Source organism: Schistocerca gregaria, chromosome 1 (assembly GCF_023897955.1).
Source record: "Schistocerca gregaria isolate iqSchGreg1 chromosome 1, iqSchGreg1.2, whole genome shotgun sequence".
NCBI classification, from domain to species: Eukaryota; Metazoa; Arthropoda; class Insecta; order Orthoptera; family Acrididae; genus Schistocerca; species Schistocerca gregaria.
In genome coordinates, this window is record NC_064920.1 from 620,820,464 (window position 1) to 620,843,854 (window position 23,391).

The 23,391-nt window shown below is 39.8% G+C and overlaps 1 protein-coding gene across 4 annotated transcripts in view; it reads left to right on the forward strand.

The window, feature by feature from the left end:
• LOC126359375 (uncharacterized) overlaps nucleotides 1–23,391 on the forward strand; it is a 661,877-nt gene that overhangs the window by 588,413 nt on the left and 50,073 nt on the right. For all 4 annotated transcript variants that reach the window (XM_050007626.1, XM_050007624.1, XM_050007625.1 and 1 more), the window contains 5 exons: nucleotides 1,312–1,424; nucleotides 1,515–1,834; nucleotides 5,781–6,012; nucleotides 7,998–8,162; nucleotides 13,060–13,213. In XM_050007626.1, coding sequence (XP_049863583.1) covers nucleotides 1,312–1,424; nucleotides 1,515–1,834; nucleotides 5,781–6,012; nucleotides 7,998–8,162; nucleotides 13,060–13,213 — 984 coding nt within the window. The remainder of the gene's footprint in view (nucleotides 1–1,311; nucleotides 1,425–1,514; nucleotides 1,835–5,780; nucleotides 6,013–7,997; nucleotides 8,163–13,059; nucleotides 13,214–23,391) is intronic.

Consider the following 23,391-nt stretch of genomic DNA (forward strand, 5'->3'; position numbering starts at 1 on the left):
TTCATGTATTTTTATTTTTTTCTCAGATAGTTGCAAAGTTCAGTACCTTGATGAACTGTGCATTTTTAAAGGCAGAGATGTACACTTCCTTTGAACATGGAGTTTCATTTATTCATTGCACTATGGAACGAGTTTTGATGAATTTAGTAATATTACTTTTAACAATCTTACATATTTCCAGTATGTAAATATTCCATAAATGAATAAACTATTAAAGGCAGAAAGATATGCTTTGTTTGAACAAGGAGTTTCATTTTATGTATTGTACTATGAATACAAAAATTAACACTTTTGCAGAATTTAGCAATGTTACTTATAACAAACTTACGTATTTCCAATATGTAAATTCTTCCCAGAGGTAAAATTAAGAGGATGTCTGCAGTTGTATGTAGGCTTTGCTTTGTGTATTACCCTTATGGCTGTTTTCCAAATGAGGAAAATGTGTGACCCATTTGGAGAGTTTCCCCAGAATATTATACCTTACTGCATTACAATATGAAATGTTGTATAGTGCATTGTGTGAACAGCTCTGGGTTGGTGAAGTACGCAAGAACATGTGAGGCATAGCATGCTTTCTTCATCTTACTGTAAGTTTGCTGATGTGTGTTTGCCATTTTAAGTTATCATGGATCTACAGGCCTAAAAATTTTATTCCTGAGGTGGAGTATTTTTACAGCCATGAATTTTCACATTGGATTAAATTTTCTTGGTTCTTCAATGACAGTCTTCAAATGATGTTTTTATGTGTTAGGAGATGTAAAAGGATTAGAGTACTTGTTGCAGTGAAAGTGGTTCTTCAATGACAGTCTTCAAATGATGTTTTTATGTGTTAGGAGATGTAAAAGGATTAGAGTACTTGTTGCAGTGAAAGTGCTGCTGATTAGAATTTGAGAATTCCAGGAGATTGTGAAAGAATGTTTCCTCTTATGAGAGATTTCTCAAGTATGTTAGTCAGTTAAATGATGCTGTTTAAAAGTCCATAGAAACAAAAGAATAATTGATGTGTGTTTGGAACTGTATGAGTGTTAGTGTTCTTCTGCTTAATATGAAAATACTGGAAAAACAGGTTGCAATCAGTAAGCTCTTTTTGTTAATAGTCCTATTAGGAATTTTAATATTTGTTCTTCTGATTGTTTTCATAAGACATTAATAATGAATAATAATATGATTGTTAATTAGCAGAAAGGCAAGTAAGATCAAGTATTCACAGGTTTGTTATCACAGTTGTTTTAGTTTATTTCTTTATGCTGGAATAAAATGATAAATGTATACTTGAGTGACTTTCTAATATTGGGTTGATACTGTTAACAGTTACTACTGCCGAACTGACTTCTGTGAGAATGGCATATATTCACCTGATTGGTGTTCTGACTCTACAAAGAATAACACAGCAAACTGTGCTCTTTTGTTGGCTGGATATCCAGGTAAATCAGGAAGGAAAAACTAGAGTACTTAATGTATGTAATGTATGTACAGTGGAAAATATGTATCACATGGTTCTCATTGTATTTCAGGTCAAACAGCATTTGTGGTGGATCATATAAGAGAACTTCGTTTATATGTTAAAGTAGCGTGGTTAGGCCCAAATTTGAAAAATGTAACTGAAACTTTAACAAACAGTTATGTTAAAAGCGGTGTGAAAAAATCTCTTATTATTCTATCTTGGACACCGAGTTTGATTACTGCAGCTGATGATGATGATTTCACACTTGTAACATTTCCTGAATGCAATCCATTCTCATCCCATACTGAAATTGGCTGCAAATATGAGTTACACAGGCTCGCTAAATTTGCTTGGTCAAAAATTAAAGATGGAGCAACACCTGCTTATCAGGTAAAAGATAGAATTTCTTTTGAAGTATGTATGAAAATCAAAAAAATAATCCAAGCTAACTCAAAATTTATAATGCTGCACACTCAAATTAAGTTTTCCATTGACTAGATGTTCTGTCAAATATTGATTATAAACTTTAAGAATTTATATGCATTTTAATGCAGCACATTTTAGGATTTAAAATTTTGCATTTACAATTCTTGTTCATTTATAAAATCTTTTTTCAACTATTGTTTGCTACCAAACTAAAATGTGTTACTCATAAGCTCCTTGAATATACATGTAGTTCATGAAATCTACCTAATATGATGAATTTTCACCAGGTGGTGCTTCATATACCCTTTGTGAGTTGGTGCCTCAAGTGCCTTTATGTTATTAGGTGGTCATGGTTATTTTTTATGTACATTTCTCATTGTTGCATGTTGTGTGTCATGCAAAATTGATGATGGCAGGTGTCCAGGGGCAACATGTGAGTGTATACATTTGTTTGAGACTTGGGAAAATAGTTCCAGGAATGCTTAACATGTTGATGCAAGTATTTCAGGAAAATTCCTTAGCTCACAGTCAAACTTATGACAGATTTAAACATTTTCAAGATGGCAGAACATTGTTTGAACAATGATCCTCATTCAGGATGGTCTTCATTTGGAATATGGCTGGAATTGTCATTTGGAATATGGTATTGTAGGATTGTAGGCCAGCCACCCAGGAGATACACAATATCATGAGATGTCTAATGGATTGTGTCAATGAGTTTTGTCTGATGAACTGCACATGCAACAGTTTGCTGCAGTCTGTCCTGAAAATTCTCATCAGTGTCCATGCACCAGAGAACTTCAAGAGAGGCTTAAAAGTGAACCAGACTTTCTTTTGAATGCTATTACTGGTGATGAATGCTGGATTTTTGGGCCTAATTCTGAAATGAAGTAGCAGTTGTCACAAAGAAGAAGTCCATCATCACCCCATCTTGAGATATTATAGTAATTGAAGAGTAATGTAAAATCTGTGCTCATCTGTTTCTGCATAATGGAAGCAATTTTCCATAAAGTGTTTGTCTCTCCTCTTCAGTCCCTCAGTGTGCTGTTCTGCTTTGATGTCCTGAGGTGGTCGATGGAGAACACAAGAGGAAAATGAGCAAAAAACTGCCACATGGATGATTGGTTTCTCCATCATGACAGTGTGCTGTGACTCATTGCATTGATCATCCTGGAATTTCTGGTGAAAAACAAACTGACAATTGTCCCTCATTCAACTTATTCTCTCAACCTGGTGCAGAGTGAACTCTTTCTTTATTCTCCAGAATGAAACTCAAGTTAAAAGGCAGATTATTTCAGACAGTTGAGGAAATTCAAGCAGAATGGCTACTGGTACTAAAGTATCTAATGGAAAATGCATTCTAGGGAACTTTTGGTCATTATATACAGTCTCAAAGTGACTATTCTGAAGGTGATGGTGGTGAATAAGATAGAGATAAAGTGTTATTTTAGTTATCAATGTTTTCTTGGATTGGGAAAGTAGTCACACTTTAAAAATGTGTAAAATGAAATAATAATAATCCCAACTATCTGAGGTACATATAATCAGTTCTATAAATAGCAATGGCTCTCAGCCCAGAGCTGTTGCCTTGGCCACTGGTGGTGAAGGAAATTTTCATTACCAGCAATTAATCGGGAAGAGGTTAGCTGATGGTGCCCTACTACTCATCCATGTTGTAACTGGTATACCCATACTCCCTGCAATACTTCGAGTTAACACAGGTGGCATCGCTGGAGGTAATCTAGCTGCTTGAGAGTTAGTTCAGTTCAGTGACATACTGGTGGTATTCAAGGTAATTTATTGACATTGTGTTTCAACCTCTCCATTTCCTTAGTTTCTGTAATCATTGTGTGCTATATCAACACAATACTTTTTTGGAGAAAGGTTTCCAGTAATCTAAACGACATCAGTAAACATTTTACATACTGTGCTGAGAAAACAAGAGGGATCCTATTCCAATAATCACTAAAATATATTCTTTAGTTTCAAACAATGGAAAATCCAGGATGGAATGGAACAGTATTAGAGAAGGAAAGTTGCTACTCACCATATAGCAGAGACGCTGAGCCAGAGATAGTCACAACAAAAAGATTCTTACAATTATAGCTTTTGGCCATTAAGGCCTTTGTCAATAACAGACACACGTACACACACTGACGCAAGTGCAACTCGTATACATGACTGCAGTCTCAGGCAACTGAATCACACTCAATTTCTTTAGTTGTTTCAGTTTCTTATGACGTAGTTCCACTTATAGACTTCACATAATGTAAACTTCATGCTGTTTAGGACTTCATTTCAAACATCAAAACCCTATGCTTCCAATGGATGGAACACCTCTGAGAGACCACATGTAGTTAAAACTCAGTATTCCTCCTGTGGCAGCCTCACATAGAGTTTCTAATTTAATCCCAATGACAAATCCTTTTTCATTTTGATTATCATCTGATTTCTAATTTAAAGTAAAGTCTCATCTGTTAACATAACTCCTAGCAAACAAGCAGCCAAAATGTAAAATACTTCTCTACAATTTGTGAAGAAAATTATATTCGGTCTATGAATAGGAATTCTTATATATGTCAAAATACTTATCACTAACATGAAAACCAATAATACTTTGTGAAAACAATCCTTTTGTATTACTACTCGGTTAATGTTTAATTCTATTTTTTAACTCTTTCTTGTCTCCCCTTTAGATTATTATCATTTTTCCTTTCCATGCCTACAATTTTACTTCAAAGCTCCTTGAAACTTCCTGATAGGTTTGAATTGTGGCCTGAGCTAGCAGTTGAACCTACAAGCTTGGTTTCCAGAGGCAGTTGTCTATGTACCGAACTACCCATACATGGTTCACAGCCTGCTCTCACAGTTTCAATTCTACCATTACCTCTCTCCTACTTTCCAAATTTCACAGAAACTCTCCTTAACACCATTCTGGGTTAGCAGACACTGTTGCAGAGTGAAAGATTCATTCTGAACACAACCGTAAGACTGGGAAAGCAATTTCTCTGCAGTATCTTTCTTCTGTGGGTGCACATAGCTTTAATTGACCAGAAAGCTTCAAATTAGCATGATTTCTCCTCCACAGTGAAAGACTTATTCTGAGGCATCTTTTTTGAAATTATTTTATCTATAATTTTAAAAAGTTAATTATGTAAATTTGTTATTAGAAAAATCTTTTTTTTAATTTTTTTATCCCGAATCATTCCTGTAAAAAGCTCAGCAACTAAATTGGTGCATTTTTCTGTAGGCCTGTGGTCTCTTTTCCAATACCCTTTCTTTCTTTCTTTTTATTTCTCCTACTTGTTTTTCAGTGTTTCTGCCTATAGTTCCTTCTGTTACTGTTAGCAGCATCAACATCATATGGTAGTCACTGTTCCTCTTCAATAACTTCTCTCTGTACAAACAAAATACATTTATAAATAAAATTGTGTGTAAGGCTACTCTTAGATCTTTTGTTTTGATAATACTGCTTCCAGTGTAAATAAACACTTCATCAATCTAGAGTACTCTTGAAATGTTTAGTGAGATAATAAAACTTGTGAACAGAGTCTTTCAAAACCAGCCTCCACATGAATTAAATCTGCATTACATTTTGGTGTCTGTTGAAAAGGACATGGTCAAGGTGGCCCTTGAAATAGAGGCTGATATGCCAATTAAATTTGATGATAGGTGTAATTCAGAATCCAGAAAAAGTTGATTCAAAATGAGATTTCATTATCAGATTGATTTAGAAGTGTTATGATTGGCTTTTGGGGAGCCATGTTGTTTAGTGAAAAATGCACTTAAAGACTCCCTTAATAGCCTGCCTATACAGTAATTAAGTTTTAAAGCAGAGTAACATATCTTCTCAGTTGCACTGTACTCTTTGTTTTAATTCATTAAATAATAAACATTGTAATCTTCAAAGGCACTACTCAAGATGACATTTTCAAGAGAGGATTACCAGAATCTTCTTAAAATTTACAAAAAAACTAGCAACAAACATAATATAAGCAGTATTGCTTGTGCCTGGATGCATCAGAATGAAGAGGTTTGGGAATCATGGATACCTAGGCTGGAAGATAAGAATGTGCTTCACATTGGAGGAATATTTCCTATATCTTCATCATCATCTAGTTCTGCCAAAGGAATTGTCAGAGGTATGTTCAGACAACAAATTTAAAGTGTGATTCTTTATGTTTTGTGGTGCAATGACAGGTGTATTAATTTCCAGGGAACACAGCTGCATAAATTCCCCTTCTTGCAATTTTTGGCCATATACCATTCAGCCATCTTCTGAGTGACCTGAATTATTGATGCTACAGAATTTGCTCTGTCCTTATAATCTTGCAGACCATGCCATTGCACATGCACTTACAGATACACACTTACTTATCTGCTGTGGACAATACTCAATGGGTTCAAAAACTCTCTTTTAGTGTAGACTGCTCTTGTCAGTAGTGATGTGTGCTCTGTGAAGTTGGAGATGTTGATGACACATTTTTAGTGTGACCCTATGGTGAACATGAATTACAAGGATGTTTAAAATATCATGAATTCCATTCATGGACAAATCCAGTTCACAGTGGAAATTGAAAAGGAGGGATGCTTCCATTTTTGGAAGCCTGGAGATTACAAGATCCCCTGTGAGTGTGGCCTTTCATAAGCAGAAAAATTACTCATACAGCCCTTGAAAGATAGGTACATCCAGCTCTTACAGCCCAATAAATTGGCTGTGGCAGTGAACTGTATTGATGCTGGTCACTCAGTATTCTACCAAAATGTCAAAAATCTTATGCCAGCTTCATCTTCTCTGGACATGGTGGTGAAAGAAGCAATGGAAATTTATTTGATGATGAATTTAATTTGGATAAGCCATGGAACCCAGTGCTTTCTTTAATAAACTTGCAAAGATGTCACCACTATGCAGCTCACAGTGATATGTCAATTTCGCATAATGGATCAACTGCATAGCTTAAGCTGTAATTCATGCATACGTGTAATTCTTTGCTACCAATCAATGTCTTTGGTGCCTGTGTATCCATGGCAGCATGTGTAGTGGTGCAGTCTGCCAGGTTAAAAGGACAGAGAGGGTGCTGTAGTGCCACTCATTAAAGTCACGGTCACACCTAAGAGGGCTGAATGATAAACACATGAAATATTGCAATAAGAAGTAGGATTTATGTGGATGCATGTCCCAAAAGTAATGGAACAACAAATTTAAAGCCAGTATTGGCTATCTGTTTAGTTGTCTTCCTTCAACAAAGATTCCAAGACTTACCAAGCGGGAAAGCGCCGGCAGACAGGCACATGAACAAAACACACAAACACACACACAGAATTACGAGCTTTCGCAACTGGCAGTTGCTTCGTCAGGAAAGAGGGAAGGAGAGGGAAAAATGAAAGGATGTGGGTTTTAAGGGAGAGGGTAAGGGGTCATTCCAATCCCAGGAGCGGAAAGACTTCCCTTAGGGGAAAAAAAGGACAGGTGTACACTCGCACACACACACACACATATCCATCCGCACATACACACTGTGTATGGGGTCATTCCAATCCCGGGAGCGGAAAGACTTCCCTTAGGGGACAAAAAGGACAGGTGTACACTCGCACACACACACACACATATCCATCCACACATACACACTGTGTATGTGCGGATGGATATGTGTGTGTGTGTGTGTATGTGTGTGTGCGAGTGTACACCTGTCCTTTTTGTCCCCTAAGGGAAGTCTTTCCGCTCCCGGGATTGGAATGACCCTTACCCTCTCCCTTAAAACCCACATCCTTTCATTTTTCCCTCTCCTTCCCTCTTTCCTGACGAAGCAACTGCCAGTTGCGAAAGCTCGTAATTCTGTGTGTGTGTTTGTGTGTTTTGTTCATGTGCCTGTCTGCCGGCGCTTTCCCGCTTGGTAAGTCTTGGAATCTTTGTTTTTAATATATTTTTCCCATGTGGAAGTTTCTTTCTATTTTATATATATATAAAATGAAAGCTACAGATCGAAAACACAATTTCTGAGTTTAGGAATTTTTACACTGTTTTTTGCCAATACTAAACAAGAAAATTATAAACAGAAATAAATAATGTAAAGTTCATTGCAATGAAATTCTAATAATATTTAGTAATAATATTTTTGTGTTACAGCTGTACAGTTGGCATTTGTTGCCATAAATCGCAATGAAAGTGTGCTAAGGGACTATGTGTTACAACCTCTTCTTAATGATGGTCAGTGTGCTGCTGACAAGGTGATGAAAATATTCATAGATTATATTTTGTATGGAAGCTACAATACACTTGCAGGAATTCTAGGTAAGTTCTCTACATCCTAATGACTCTCATTTTCCATAGGTAAGCTAATAACAAGACACGACACATTGCAGATAGGCAAGCTTAAGACACTCACTTATAGCTTTCAGCAACAGCCTTCATCAGTAAAGAGAGACACATGCACAGCATTCTCACACACACACACACACACACACACACACACAAAGCAAGCACACCTCATGCACACACGACCCCAAAAACCAGCATCTTGGTCCGGAATGTAACATCATGTGGGGCGCAAGCAGCAATCTAGAGGGTGTGGGGAAAGGGAGTGATAGTAGTGTGTGGGTGGCAAGAGAAGAGACTAATGCTGTCTGGTGGAGTGTGCAGGGATTAGACCAGGGATTAGACTGCCATCAGGCGCAGTGTCGGGAGGTTGTGAGGCTTGCAGTTAGGGAAGAAAAGAACAAAAAAGGAGAGGAGTGGGGAATGACTGGCAGATTCATTGGCAGAGAGCTGCAAGTGAACAAGGAAGGAGAAGGGGAGGAGAGAGTAGGACAGAGGGGATGGAAATAGTTAGTTGGAGGGTTTGGGACATTATATTACTGTAGGTTGAGATTTGGATAATTACGGGAATGGAGAATGTGATATAAGGATAACTCCCATTTGCGCAGTTCAGAAAAGCTGGTGGTGGAGGGAAGGATCCCTATGGCTCAGGTAGAAAAGGAGCTATTGAAATAAAGTGTGTTATGCTCAGCTGCATGTTGTGTCACTGTGTGATCTGCTTTGCTCTTGGCCACAGTGTGGCAGTGGCTGTTCATTCTGGTGGACAGCTGGTTGGTAGTCATACCAATATAAAAAACTGTGCAGTGATTCCAGCAGAGCTGGTAAATGACATGGCTACTTTCACAGGTGGCCCAGCCCATGATGGGATAGGATAAACCTGTGACAGGACTGGAATAGGAAGTTCAGGGGGAATTCAATGGGCAGATTTTGCACCTGGGTCATCCATAGGGATATGATCCTTGTGTCAAGGGGTTGGTATTTTGAGTGGCATGGGGATAGACTAGAAAGTTTTAGAGGTTGGGTGGGCAATGAAGCATTGCTTTAGCAGGGGTGGGAAGTATCTTGGATAGGATGTCCCTCATTTCAGGGCACGATGGTAGGTAACAATACCCCTGGCAAAGGATGTGGTTCAGCTGTTCCAGTCTGGTGTGGTACTGGGTGACGAAGGGGACACTTCTTTGTGGCTGGTTTTTATGGCAAGATATTATTACTCTGCAATCCCTACTCCATACAGCACATCTCTGAATCGAATCCCTTGCTCTCCAGCACCTGGAGGAGCATTCCAGACACCACCTCCATAAACTTGCTGACATCCTACTGCCACCGTGGGGCACCACCACCCAATCCCTATCATACCCACAGTGTTCCTCCTCATCCACCCCTGATAGTGGCTAACCCCTGTTTAGCTGACCTTCTCAACTTGCCTCATCCCCTAAAACTCCCTATCAACCCTCCACCAAATCCAGAGCCAAAACATTTCCATAACATTGTTGTTAACCTTTCCACCAAAACCCTCAGCTTCACAGAAGTTGCAGTTGTATCCAAAAGCCTCACCTTTAGCCCTACAGCCAAATTTAACCATACTGAACTTGTTAAAGACCTTCTCTCCTTCTCCTGATACCTGAATGGAACCACTTCTTTGCCACCAATCCCTCCCACCAAAACCACCCTAATTCCAACATTGAACCCTGCCTCTTCTAGTTTGCACCATGATTCAACTGTGATCCCCCTCACCTCCCACCTAACCATCTGCTAGTCACCTTCTAGGAATTCGTTGCCTCCAACTTAGTCTCACCATCCTTCCCCAGATCCCTTCTTCAGAACACCAACCTTTCAGTAGAAAAAAGGACAGCCATAGACAACCTCAAAACAAATCCTGATGTAGTCATCCTAATGTTCCACCACTGTTGTTATGAACTGCAGTGACTACCCTGCAGAAGGCCTCCGCCAACTGTCTGACTCCTCCACCTATAAACTTTCCCACAGTGATCCCATCCTAGAAGTCCAACACAAACTCCAATCCCTACTTAAAGCCTTAGGCCCTTCCTAGAACATCTCCCCTGAATCCATTTCCCTCATCACACCCTCCCTGCACACCCTCCTTCTACATGCTCCCCAAAATCCACAAACCCAAAAATACTGGACACTCCATAGTGGCTGGTTATAGTGCCATCGCTGAAAGAATTTTGGTACTCATTGACCAACACCACCAACCAATTGCCTGTAATCTAGCCTCCCACATCAAAGACCCCAATCCTTTCCTTCTCCGACTCTCCACCATACCCACCTCTGTACATCCTGGATCCCTACTCATCGTTTTCGATGCTGCCTCACTATTCACCAACTTCCCTCATGCCTGTGGTGTTACCACTATTGAACACTTCTTTTCCCAACATCCTTCAGACTCCAAGCCCACTACTTTATTCCTCAGACATCTTACTAACTTTATCCGAACCCTCAACTATTTCTCATTCAGAGGGTATGTACATAAATAAATCAATGGCCTCCACATGGCATGCTCCTATCGAAACTTTTTTTATGGACCCCTAGCTGGTTCAGGTTCATTGACGATATCTTCATGATCTGGATCCAGGGACAAGACAACTTATCTTCATTCCTTCACATCCCAAACAGCTTCTATCCCATCCACTCCATGTGGTCTACCTCAACTGTGTGCTATCTTCCTAGATTTTGACCCCCTACTCTCTGATGGCTCCATATACACCTCTGTCCCAATTAAACCCACCAAACATCGACAGTACCAGCATTTTGACAACTGTAATCTCTTTCACACCAAAAAGTCCCTCCCACATAGCATGGCTACCCGGGGACTGTGTATCTGCAGTGACAAAAATTCCCTTGCTCAGCTATGCTGAAGGTCTCATCAAAGCCTCCAAAGACAGGCACTATCCCCCAGACCTAGTCCACAAACAGATCTCTTGTACCGTTTCCCCTAACAATCCCAGTCCTCCCACCGCCCCTAAAAACAAGCCACAAAGGAGTGTCCCTTCATCACTGGAACAGCAGAACCACATCATTTGCCAAGGCTTTGATTGCCTCTCATTGTGCCTTGAAATGAGGATAATCCTACCTGAGATACTTGCCGCCTCTCCTAAAGTGGCATTCCATCATCCACCCAACCTCCACAACATCCTAGTCCATCCCCATGCCACTCCCAATCTCAACCCCTGTGGAAGAAGCACGTGCAAAACCTACCCAATCCACCCACCCTGCACTTTCTATTCCAGTCCTGTCATAGGTTTATCCTACCCCATCAGGGGCCAGTCCACTTGTGAAAGCAGCCATGTAATTTACCAGCTCTGCTGGAATCACTGCACAGGTTTTATATTGGTATGACTACCAACCAGCTGTCCAGCAGAATGAACAGCCACTGCTGAACTGTGGCCAAGAACAAAGTAGACCACCTTGTGGTGCAACTTGCAGCTGAATATAACACACTTGATTTCAATGGCTCCTACACTACCTGAGCCATCTGTATCCTTCCCTCCACCACTAGCTTTCCTGCACAGCACAGATGGGAGTTATAGTTATCCTTATAAAATATTCTCCACTCCTATAATTATCTGGGCCTCAACCTATATAGCAACAGACTGTCCCCACACCCGCCACCCAACAGTTTCCACCCCCTACGTTCCATCATCTCCTCCCCATTCTCCCACCCTATTAATGTGCAGCCCTCTGCCAATGCATCTGCCTGTATTTCCCCATTCCTCTCCTTTTTTGTTTCTTTTTTTCTCCACCTCCCTCCCCCACAACATTCTGATGCTGCACCTGTTGGCAGTCTATTCCCTAAACATTGCACCAGACAGTATTCATGTCTCCCCCCACTCATACACTACTATCCCTTCTCCTTCCTCTTCCCCACCCCCACCCCATCTAGATGGCTGCTTGCATCCCATGTGTTATTGTGTTCTGGCCCAAGATGCTGGAGTTGACGGTCCTGTGTGCGTGAGGTGTGCTTGCGCGCGCGCGTTTTTGTGTGTGTGTGTTCCTGCTTGCTGCTTGGAGTTTCCATTTTTTGTATCATTAGTAATATTACTTTTAAACCAAGGCATTTCAGATATGCCAGTCTACATTTTACATCCTCTCTATTTCGACCATCATCATTTATTTTGCTCCCCAAATAGCAAAACTCCTTTACTACTTTAAGTGTCTCATTTCCTAATCCAATTCCCTCAGCATCACCCAACTTAATTAGACTACATTCCATTATCCTCGTTTTGCTTTTGTTGATGTTCATCTTATATCCTCCTTTCAAGACACTGTCCATTCCGTTCAACTGCTCTTCCAAGTCCTTTACTGTCTCTGACAGAATTACAATGTCATCAGCAAACCTCAAAGTTTTTATTTCTTCTCCATGGATTTTAATACCTACTCCGAATTTTTCTTTTGTTTCCTTCACTGCTTACTCAATATACAGATTGAATAACATCAGGGAAGGCTACAACCCTCTCTCACTCCCTTTTTTAGAGCATATTACTGTCCCCTGTGAGGTGTTTAACTACAGTTGTTTTGTAGAGCACATTAGACCAAACACAGTGACTGGGATTTATCACAGTGGAACATAAGGCATTCACAATACCCTATAGACACCAGCAGAAGACAATACATGACACGAAATTGATGAAAGTCAAATGGTTTAAAATCCACCATGCCCACTGTGGGAATCAAACCTATAAACCTTTGGTGACAAGGAACATCTTTACAATCATAGGTAACCAAGTTTTCCAGTAATATTTAAAAGAAAATTATGTTATGTATTGAGGAAAAGCAGTTTGTTAACATGATTCTTCAGTTTCTTCCAGAATATTTGTTGATCAAACAGTGATGTATTTTTCTCTCTTACCTACAGGCCCAGCGTGCTCTGATACTGTTGAACCACTGGCAGGAGTCACAAAGTATTATAAAACAGTTGTAATAAGCTACAGTGCAGAAGGCTCTAGTTTTTCAGACAGAACTAAATATCCATATTTCTTCAGAACAATTGGTGAAAATCAGCAGTATACGTAAGCAATTAGTTACACATTTAGTGTAACCTTCTCTCTCTCTCTCTCTTTTTTAAATTTGAAGTTGTTGAGTCTAATGTTCACTTTTAGGTAATGGATTTCTTTTATAATTTTTGTAAGCTATGGAATCACTCACCATTTCCAATTTTTGTTCATATGTGGCTGCAAAAAATTATTCAGACTGATAAATCCAGTCGTAAAATTGCTCATTATTGCCATAGCAAGTCTTATTTTGCTATTTCTGAAAAAAATATGTTTATGATGTATTTATTGTTTATTTTATTTTAGATTGTTATTGATCTGTAATGCCTTTGCAACAATGGAAAGTGAAAAATGTTCTGATCCTGTACATCAATAACACCATTTAAACTAAATTCTTCACACTGTTTGTCTCACTGTAAAATTATGGAATATCACATAGAAAACAGTAACAATATTATGAGAAGGAAAAGTTTGCTATTCACCATACAGTAGAGATGCTGAGCCACAGTCAGTCACAACAAAGAGACTCTCACAATTATAGCTTTCGGCCATTAAGACCTCTGTTAACAATAGACACACATACACACACGCACACACACTCATGCAAATGCAACTCACATGCACAACCGCAGTTTTGGCCTGAGACTGCAGTTGTGTGTGAGCCGTATTTGTATGAGTGTGTGTGCATGTGCGTATGTGTGTGTATTGTTGACATAGGCCTTAATGGCCGAAAGCTATAATTGTGAGAGTCTTTTTATTGTGCCTATCTGTGACTCACCATCTCTGCTATATGGTGAGTAGCACCTTTCTTGCTCATAATATTGTTACATTCCATCCTGGATTTTCCATTGCTTGACATAGAAAATAGTTCATGATAAAATCATTCACTCTCATAACCTACTCAGCAGAGGATCTTAATGAAGTAAAACAAATTTACTTTATGAGTATTTTTTAGTCTCACACTTATTCTTGATTCTTCTTCTCTGTGTTAGACCACAAACTGAAATCACAAAGATGCCAAAAATTGTTGTTTCTTCTCCTATATTTTACTTGGATATAATGCTCGATGTTTTTGTAGAACATCTCAATAACTGGCTTTTACTTATATGTATGATTGTCTCTTGCTGCACCAACATTGGCAGCAATACCTTGAAATACAATTCATAACCCTCTGTAATATATCTAGGATTGACTTTATCATTGTTCACAATTCATGATTGGTTGTGGATGATGGAGCTTTACTCAAACAAAAATTAGCTAATTTTCATTTAATTTGTGGCACAGCAAGTTGTAGCACCTGGAATGCCAAACAAATGTATAGGGAAAAATTGCAATATATTCACCATTCTAAGAAACTGGAAGAAATGTAATGATATGGATAGAAACATGTGAGAAGTCAGGACCTTCTGTCTACATAGAAGTTATCATCAAAGAATTACGCACACAGTAGAATTTGAGGAGATGGTGGCAGATAGTGCCTAAGATGATTCATTATTAGGCACCAATCTGCTGGCTCATTACTTGCACACTTTGGAAAATTCAGTGTGGAGAGTACTAATTGAGCAACATCCAGCTTATAAAATTGTCAATGACTCCAAATGATTATGAACCCAGAGTCAGTTCCATCAATGGATTGTGTTATAACACATGTGTTATAGCAAGAACAAACACGATTTATGGAAGATAGTATTTTATAGAGCAATATGTAAAATACATGTTACACATAGCACTGAACAAATTGACTGGAAACAGTAATACAGCGTAAACAATAGGCCAAACAATCATTTTTAATTGCTTAAATAATGCTGTTTCTTTAGCAATTCACTGGGGCCTGCCAGAGGGCTGACCCAGGCCTCTATAAGAAAACCTGTGAACTGTATGGTCATGCGCTCTCTGAAATCACATGCATCATGAGTGAAGATACATCACTCATCCTTCTAGGGGGGTGGGGAAACCACATACATACATGCACAAAACACATGAGGCACAGAAAAAAGCATGTTACAGAAAAAAGCACTGGTACAAAAAAGTACTGTAGGATATGGTGTATGGTGGCCAATGCACAGTTTTTGTCCAAAGCATTGAGTGAGTTCATCTATTTGTTCAGAACGGAGGGGGGGGGGGGGGGGGGCGGGGGACACAACAGTACTTTGCTACCTTTCGTCGGCCAGTGGGGAGGAAAAAAATTCAATACTTATTGCTTTATTTGTCAGGTTCATGATGATGAGCCCAACATTTCATTAATGGTGATAGTTATTGTGATGTTTACATGGAAGTAACACACTCTGCAAAATTCAAAAAAGTGCAGAATGAGGGGCACTATGATTTTGGATTTGATGCATATTACATAATATGTTGCTGCATATGAAATTTGGCTGATATATCAAATTTTTCCTTAGACTTGAGTGGAGGTCTCTCTCTGTCATCAATATTGAGAAAATTAGTTTGATGTAACGCACTCATTTGCGATTGTGCCGTACCAGTGATGAAGCCAGAGTAAAATATCCAAAATATTTGTTCCTCATATTTCATAAACAGTTGGAGATATCAAAACGAGGTTTAGGAAAATGATAGCATACAAAGAGGAGAGTATTTTTTCATGTGGCTATTATGGAAAACTTCAGCAGCTACTATGTTATTCCACTAACTGCAGAGTTTTCCAATGAAAGAATGTAATTTTTAAGGCCATCGATAGCTCGTGAAATGAGAAATGCTGTGGGGTATGGAACAACATAAGTGAAGACATGACATGTTAATTCTGTACTAAGGATGTGGCTTTTCATAAGTGACCTTACTTTTCCTCAGGTCCTCACATAATAAACTTAAATAAACCACTGTTTCGGATTACTCTCATGAGTGCTTCTGCTAACCTGCTAGTGAGGTGACACTTTGTGAACTCCACTGTGTTTTGGCAAAAGAAGCAAATTTTAGCATGACAACAAGAGAAATGAGTAGGTTTTACTCATAATTCACAACTCATGATGCTTCTCTGAAAGTTACAAATGGTTGTCTAACTAAAGCAGAGGTGACAGATTTTTTGAATGGTCACCATACAAGTGTGGGTGTGGTGGGGTCTTCGTGAAATATTTACAATAAAATGTTAGTGTAGGCTTCAGTTTAGAATGGCACTCCCCCTCTAGCACTCGGCTTTTCCCCTACAGCATCTGCCACGTCCCCCACCCCTATTGCTCTCCCCATGCATGCCCTGCTAACTGTGCATCTACTGGACACAGTAATTTGCGCAGGCTCTACCAAAAAAAAGCATTGGTTTCACAAGTCACTGAGATTACGAGCCACAGCAAATACCAATGACAGGGCTGACGTCCGTGTCATCACCCTATGACAGTGGCTTCTGTGGCACATAGCGGGCAGGCACCAGTGAGTAGGGGCAGAAGTGATGAGAGACCAGGTTGGTGTGCTGTCCCTCCTCTCTTCAAAGGCTGTAGAGCAGGACTGGGATAGCATCTCTATAGTAACGTCCTTGTCGAGGTCAGTGGTCAGTGCTGGAAGCATCAGCAGGGGTGTCGGAGACAATGGCACACAGCACCCAGCAACAGAATCGCGGCACCTGCAGCATCAAGTGCAGTGGGGGCTGCACTGGCAACAGCAGCAATTGAGGAGTGGGAGGTGGAGGCAGGAACCTCAGACAGCAATCTCACAGGCAGCAACCCACTGGACCATCTGTGACACAAGAACAGGCATCTGCTGTGGTGGGGGCAGGGGAGGCAGTGGACCCTTGAGAACACACCTCACCATGCACAGCCACAGCTGGTTGAAGTGAAGGGATGTCTGCCTGTCAGGAGTGCAGATGATACACAGGTGCCAGCCCTGGTGATGCTCAGTGATGGCAGTTCATTTGGCAGCTGAAGCCACAAGCCCAGACAGACACACCCAGCCAGAACCATCATAGAGCTGGCAACATCAGCTGGTATGGTGTTAGATGCAGCAGGTGAAGGAGGGTTCATGGTTGGCATCCACATAGCAGTTTGTGGCTGGCCCTTGTCCCCACTTGAATGAAACAGCAGGAACTCAAAAAAATGGTCTAAAGCAGCTTTAGGGATCCTGCCACATATATACTTCTGCATCTGAGTTTTAAATGTCTGAACCATGCATTTAGCCTCATGATTAGATTGAGGATGAAATGAAGGAGCAGTGAGGTGGCAAATACCACTAGCCTGACAAAAAGGTGCAAATTTTTCCAGAAATAAAGTGGGTGCTGTTATCGGTAACCACAGTATATGGAAGTCCCGTAGTTGCAAAAATGTTAGACAGAGCTGAGACAGTGGCCATCACAGACACAGATGGACAACATGCCACTATAATGCACCAATACTGGTTTAGCAATTCCCAGCAAAATCAACAAGTAGATACTCCCCTAGGTTCCACATCATCAGCCAGGGGAAAAGGTGCCTGCAGACTGCCTGTTGCTGAACACATTAAATGCAAGTGGTGATAAGCTGCATAATATCCCCATCTATGCTCGGCCATTACACATGCTGGCAGGCCAAAGCTTTGGTGCAAGAGGTTGTCCAATGGTTGCCATACAGAAGCTGCTGTACATTATGATGTAAGGAAGCAGGAATCAAAGCTGGAGAGGAGCAACTTCTGTAGCTAAGAGGAGAAGCCCATCAAATACAGAAAGGTGGTGCTGTAAGGAGAAGTAATTACACAAGGAATCTGAGGCATGGCCAGGAGGTTTTTTCCAGCCAACTGTGCTGCACAAAAGAGCAGATCCGACTAAGTACAGTATCTATGGTAATGGCCGATGCTAGTGTGCCACTAGTGATGAGAAAACCATTGACTGTATTCTGGTTCTCAGTATCTAAATAGAAACAAAGCAACTCATTCTGATTGAACACCTTGTCTGGTCTAATCAGAAGGTGAGATATGTCATTGCCATTGGTGTGCTGCACAGTTGACTGGTAATGGATCTGATAATGATAACGGGAGAGGAAGAGAGCCAACCTCAGCAAATAGTGCAGTGCCTTGTTTGGCATGGAAGCCAAAGGGTTAAAAAGAACAACCAATGGCTTATGGTCCATCATTAAAAGGAATTTAGAACTATACAAGAAGACATGAAATTTACTAACAGCTAATCCAATCACTAAAGACTCCTTTTCAATCTGGGAATACTGCTACTGGGTGGGAGTAAAAGTCTTACGAGCATAAGCAATGGATTCTTCTGGCCTGTACATGTATTTGCGCACCAAAATCGCACCAAGACTATGCTGGGAGGCATCTGTAGCCAACAAGAGATGCTGACCCAGCTGGAAAGTGGGCCAGACATAGTACAGATTGAAGCTTAGATTTAAGCAAAGCAAATGCTGAGGACCAGAAAAGTTGCACAGTTTTACACAAAAGCCTATGCAATGGCTGAGAAACAGTGGATGCATTCAGCAATAACTTTGGTAATATGCAACTTAGAAAAGCTTTCAGTTCCTTAATGGAGGTCAGCTACAGCAAAGCCACAATTGCATCAACATGATGATGCAACAGCTTGACCCCTGTGTGAGGAACCTGAAAATGTAGATACTCAAATACCGACTGAAAAAATTGAGATTAGGCAAGATTGCACTTGAGACCCGCAGACTGCAAAACATAAAATTACGATCAGAGATTGCTAAGGTGGTCTTTGGTGTAAGAATCACTTCACTGGAAGAAATAGGCCAAATGACATAACATGACATCAAATGATCTAATTCAGCTTTGACAGAGTAGCACAACGTGACAGGCACCTGTTGCACCCAAAAGAAATGAGGGTGGGCGAACTGTTTCATGGTAATGTGGGCCTGAAACCCTAGCTTAACCAAGTGCAGGGCAAAAAGAGATGAAAACTCAGAGCAGAGGGACTACAGCTGCTGACACGAAACTTAATCTGACTCTAAATTTATCTCATTGGCAATAGAGAAACTGAAAGCATTAAATGCGTCTAACTCAAACAGGAATTTATCTCATCGGCAATGGAGAAACCAAAAATGTTAAATGCATCTAACCTGAACAGCTCTGTTGTATGGGAATGATCCACCACAAGGAAAGTGAGAGAGCAAACAACAGATTTGTTGGGGATGGGAGTGGAGAACTGACCTAGTATTGGATCCTGCTGTTTATTGTAGTTAACCAACTTCAATGAAACCTGTGTTAGGTGAGGGAAGCCCAAGTCTACATACATTTGTGCATTTATTAAAGTCACTTCAGCTCCTGTGTCCACTTGTTTTTGTAGTGGTTTATTTTAAACATGCAAGTCAATAAACAATTTGTTCAGGGAAAAAGCCATTTTAGAGATACAGTTTATGTCCATTGGTACCACTGCGCCCATCAGGTTTGGAGAGGAGAGTTCCACACCGATGTACTGTGGCCTTTCTTTCAACACAAACCACCCAATGCTTATGGCATGCAGCATAATCATGTTGGGTGAAAGAGTATGAGTAAGACATAAGAGGGGGCATGTGGCTGTTACTGCGACATGGCCTATTGCTGCTGTGACCATAACTGACACTGCACCATGTGATGCTGAGTTGAAGGCTGTACTGCTGCAACAGCTTACCCCTCATGCTGCCTAATGGTGGTGAGCAACTTCTGATATCTACCCCCCCCCCCCTCCCCCCCTTCCCCCCTCATGCAGCAATCTGTTTGCCTGCAGGCACTTCAAAGGACTGTGTGATATTAACACATCCGTAAGAGTCACATTCTCACACTGAAGTGTTTTTTCACGGACTTTGTTATCCAGCGCCACATGAATAACAACATCACATACCATGTGTTGAGCATAGGATTTGTGATGGTTACTGGTGAAAAACTCACAATTATGGCTCAACCCATGTAATTCTGCAGTCCAGCCTTTGTAAGATTGGTTTGGGAATTTCTGACAATGGTAAAATTCTACACACGTCACAATCACGTGTTCTGTCACAATAATAGGTTGAGAGAAGCTTGCACAGTTCATCAAATTATAAGCTGGCTAATTCTTGCAAAGGTACAAGTTAGCACAGTAACTGATACACGCATGGCGGAAGCCAGGAAAGAAAGAAAGAAAGCCCTACACAGGTTTGCATCATCAACATGAAAAACCTGTGCTTCGTAGGAGTCCCAATCTTCAGCTGATTCATCATAAGCCATGAAGGGCGATGGTCACACTGATAGGTGCGTAACCTGCCATGAACACACAGACACCACTTGATTGCAAACTGTGGAGAGAGACTGCTGTTGTTCCACAAAAGCTTGCTGCTGGGAATGAGATGTTAGAGTGTTTCTTCCATTGAGATGTTTATCAGGTGACTTAGCACTGCCACTGACCATGTGGAGAAAACATAATTCTCACTCATCACCAAGTTTGTTATAGCAAGAACAAACACAATGTGTGGAACGTAGTACTTTATAGAGAAACACATAAGATACGGGTTGTGCATGCATAGCACTGAACACATAGAGTGGACAACAGTAATACAATTTAATGAATTGCTTAAATAATGTTATTTCTTTGGCAGCTCACCAGAGCACACCAGGGGGCTGACCCAGGTGGCCCCTATAAGTGGGCCTGTATGAGCATGTGCTCTCCGAAATCGCGTATGTCATGAGTGCAGGTACATTAGTATACACTGAGACTGGCACTTGTAACTCTGTAAAGTTGCAGTGAGCCTAAGTTGTTTCTATAATGTATAACTTGTTTATGTCAGTGAAAAAGTAACTATCCATTTCTGGCTATTGGTACTCAGTTTAGGTTGTTATATCATCTTTGTAAATTTAGGATTTCAGACAGCCTACATACTATTGTTAGTAAATGAATTACATTCAGCTACTCCTGTGGAGACAAAACACTCCTGTCACACAATGAGTGGAACAGATCAGTGTATAATGTGATTAGGCTCAAAGTTCAGCCACAAATGTAGTCTTGCTTATGTGCCTGTCAACAGCACCCTACCATGGATAATGTTATACAGAATGAAACTGGGCCCCAAATAGGTCTATCACCCTCTGTCGGTAGAGAATGGTACAGGGACCTATTGACATAACATGTAAATCTGTTTATTCACTTAAGAGCATTTCACATGTGACCTGTGACATGTGACACTGCATCACCCCATCACCACAGATTTCTGACAGTGGTTTGAGGAACACTGCATAAACATGAAGGTGATGAAGTACCACCCAATTTGTACACCAATGAGCACATTTTGAATGCCATCAAGCAAAATAGGCTTGCCTTGGGCACAGCTCTGACCGGTACCCATGAGCTGTGGATGGCAATTGAGCAGTCACAGATGTGGATGCACCTCCAGTACTATCATTGTCTTGAGGAGTCCATGACATGATGTATCATGCTATCTCCAGAGCAAAAGGGTGTGCTACATGCTTCTATGTAGAATTTACTTACAACTGTGTGTGATAGTGGCCCAAATATCTTTTCTTGTACTATACCTGGCAAGCCTTTCATGTTCTTTGAGATTTAACTGAATCTTCTGCACTTTTGGATCCATTCTGCAGAAATTTCACTAGACTTAAGTCTTACATATAAAAAATAATAGTCTAGTTGACCACCATACCCAATGTGACTCTTGAGGGTCCAGAATTTTTGCTTAGTTAAATTCAGGATTTTTCCTTCAAGAGCTAGACACATGAAGTTATCTGGATTTCATAGTATGTAAATGAGTACTTTGTTGTTTATGTTGAAATTTAAGCAGTTGTACAGTGCCCCCTTGCATTTTCTATTTTTATTCATTTAGTATTACGTGTTGGTGCAAGTATTTGTTTGGGTTGTGTTACTGTACATTTGAGGTACTCCTTGGGAAGCATGAGGCAGTTGGATGTTGTCAGAAGATGCCTTTACATCACAGCAAGTATGACATGGCACTTCCAACTTCCCATAGACTGCATAAGGGGTTCCTCATTCCTCATAATAAGAGATTCTGTAAATCATCAGTGGAGAGTAGATTCTTGCAAATCATAGAAAAATTTTACTTTAGTTCAGCATTAAGGCTGCTTCCACACTGACAACGTATTGAACATGTTCATGTAAAAAATGTTCAAACAAGTTGAAGATAATCTCAAAACTTTAGAAGAAGAGATAAACAAATAATATTATAAACTAAATATACTTCAAGATTATTTTCTTATGATTTTGCCATCAAGAACACTATCATGTGGTGACCATGACACTAATTAAAATCAATTTTGCAACAAGAATTTACTACATTTTTGTGTCAAGCATTTACTGAGTTTTCATTGTCATATATCCTCCCAAGTGGTGATCCTGGAGTAAGATGCAAATCTGTAAAGAAAGAAGTTTGACTTGAAATTTAAAATACAAGACAAAACTTACTAAGAAGATTTTTACTTCAAGACTTTACTTCATTTTTGGTCAGTACATACCCTGTCATGCGGTGGCCAAGGAGAAAAATACAAACCTAAGGTGAAGTAGTTAGATTTGAAGACTAAGGAGGAAGAAGTTACTTCAGTTCTGCTGTGAGACTTACTGAACAGCAATTTCATCACAAATGATTGAAGATTATTTTATTAGTTGTGGAAGGAGTGCAAACAATGTAATTATGTATGTGAGCAATTCAGTACAGTGAACTTGGATAGGCAATGCATGAAATAAAACCAACTAAGTACTTTGTGATAACTTCAAGTGAAAAACACAATAAAATATTCGATTTTACATCATACCTGAAGTGAATTAAAAAGACTGACATTAATACTGAAAAACTGTGATTATGTGGTGTGGTTTACATATATATAAAATTTACACCACAGAAGAGCGAACAATAGTTGAAAGTGCTATAAATGTTTACTTATTGCATCAGTAAGTTATTAAGTTTGGTGTATTTGAATTTAAAATAATTTTAAATGCTTATTAATATCTGCAGAGAAGAAACAGAAGCAAAATTATGTTGATAAAATTAATCAATAAGCTGTTGTCAAGTAGATCAACAAGAAGACAAACTCACCATCACACATTATCAAACAACTTTGGCATAAAATAGCAGCCATAAAGAAGATTTTAAATACAATGAAGCAGTTATAAGTCATTTTTAACAAGAATTTAATAAAAAATTGCACATCAAAAGCAAATACTGAAGATTCTTATGCATTACAACTTCATGGAACATTTAATCGAAAATTGTATGTGAAAAGCAAATACTGAAGTATGTTTTTATAAATTGCAGGCAACCACAGACAAACTTCCACATATTGAAAGA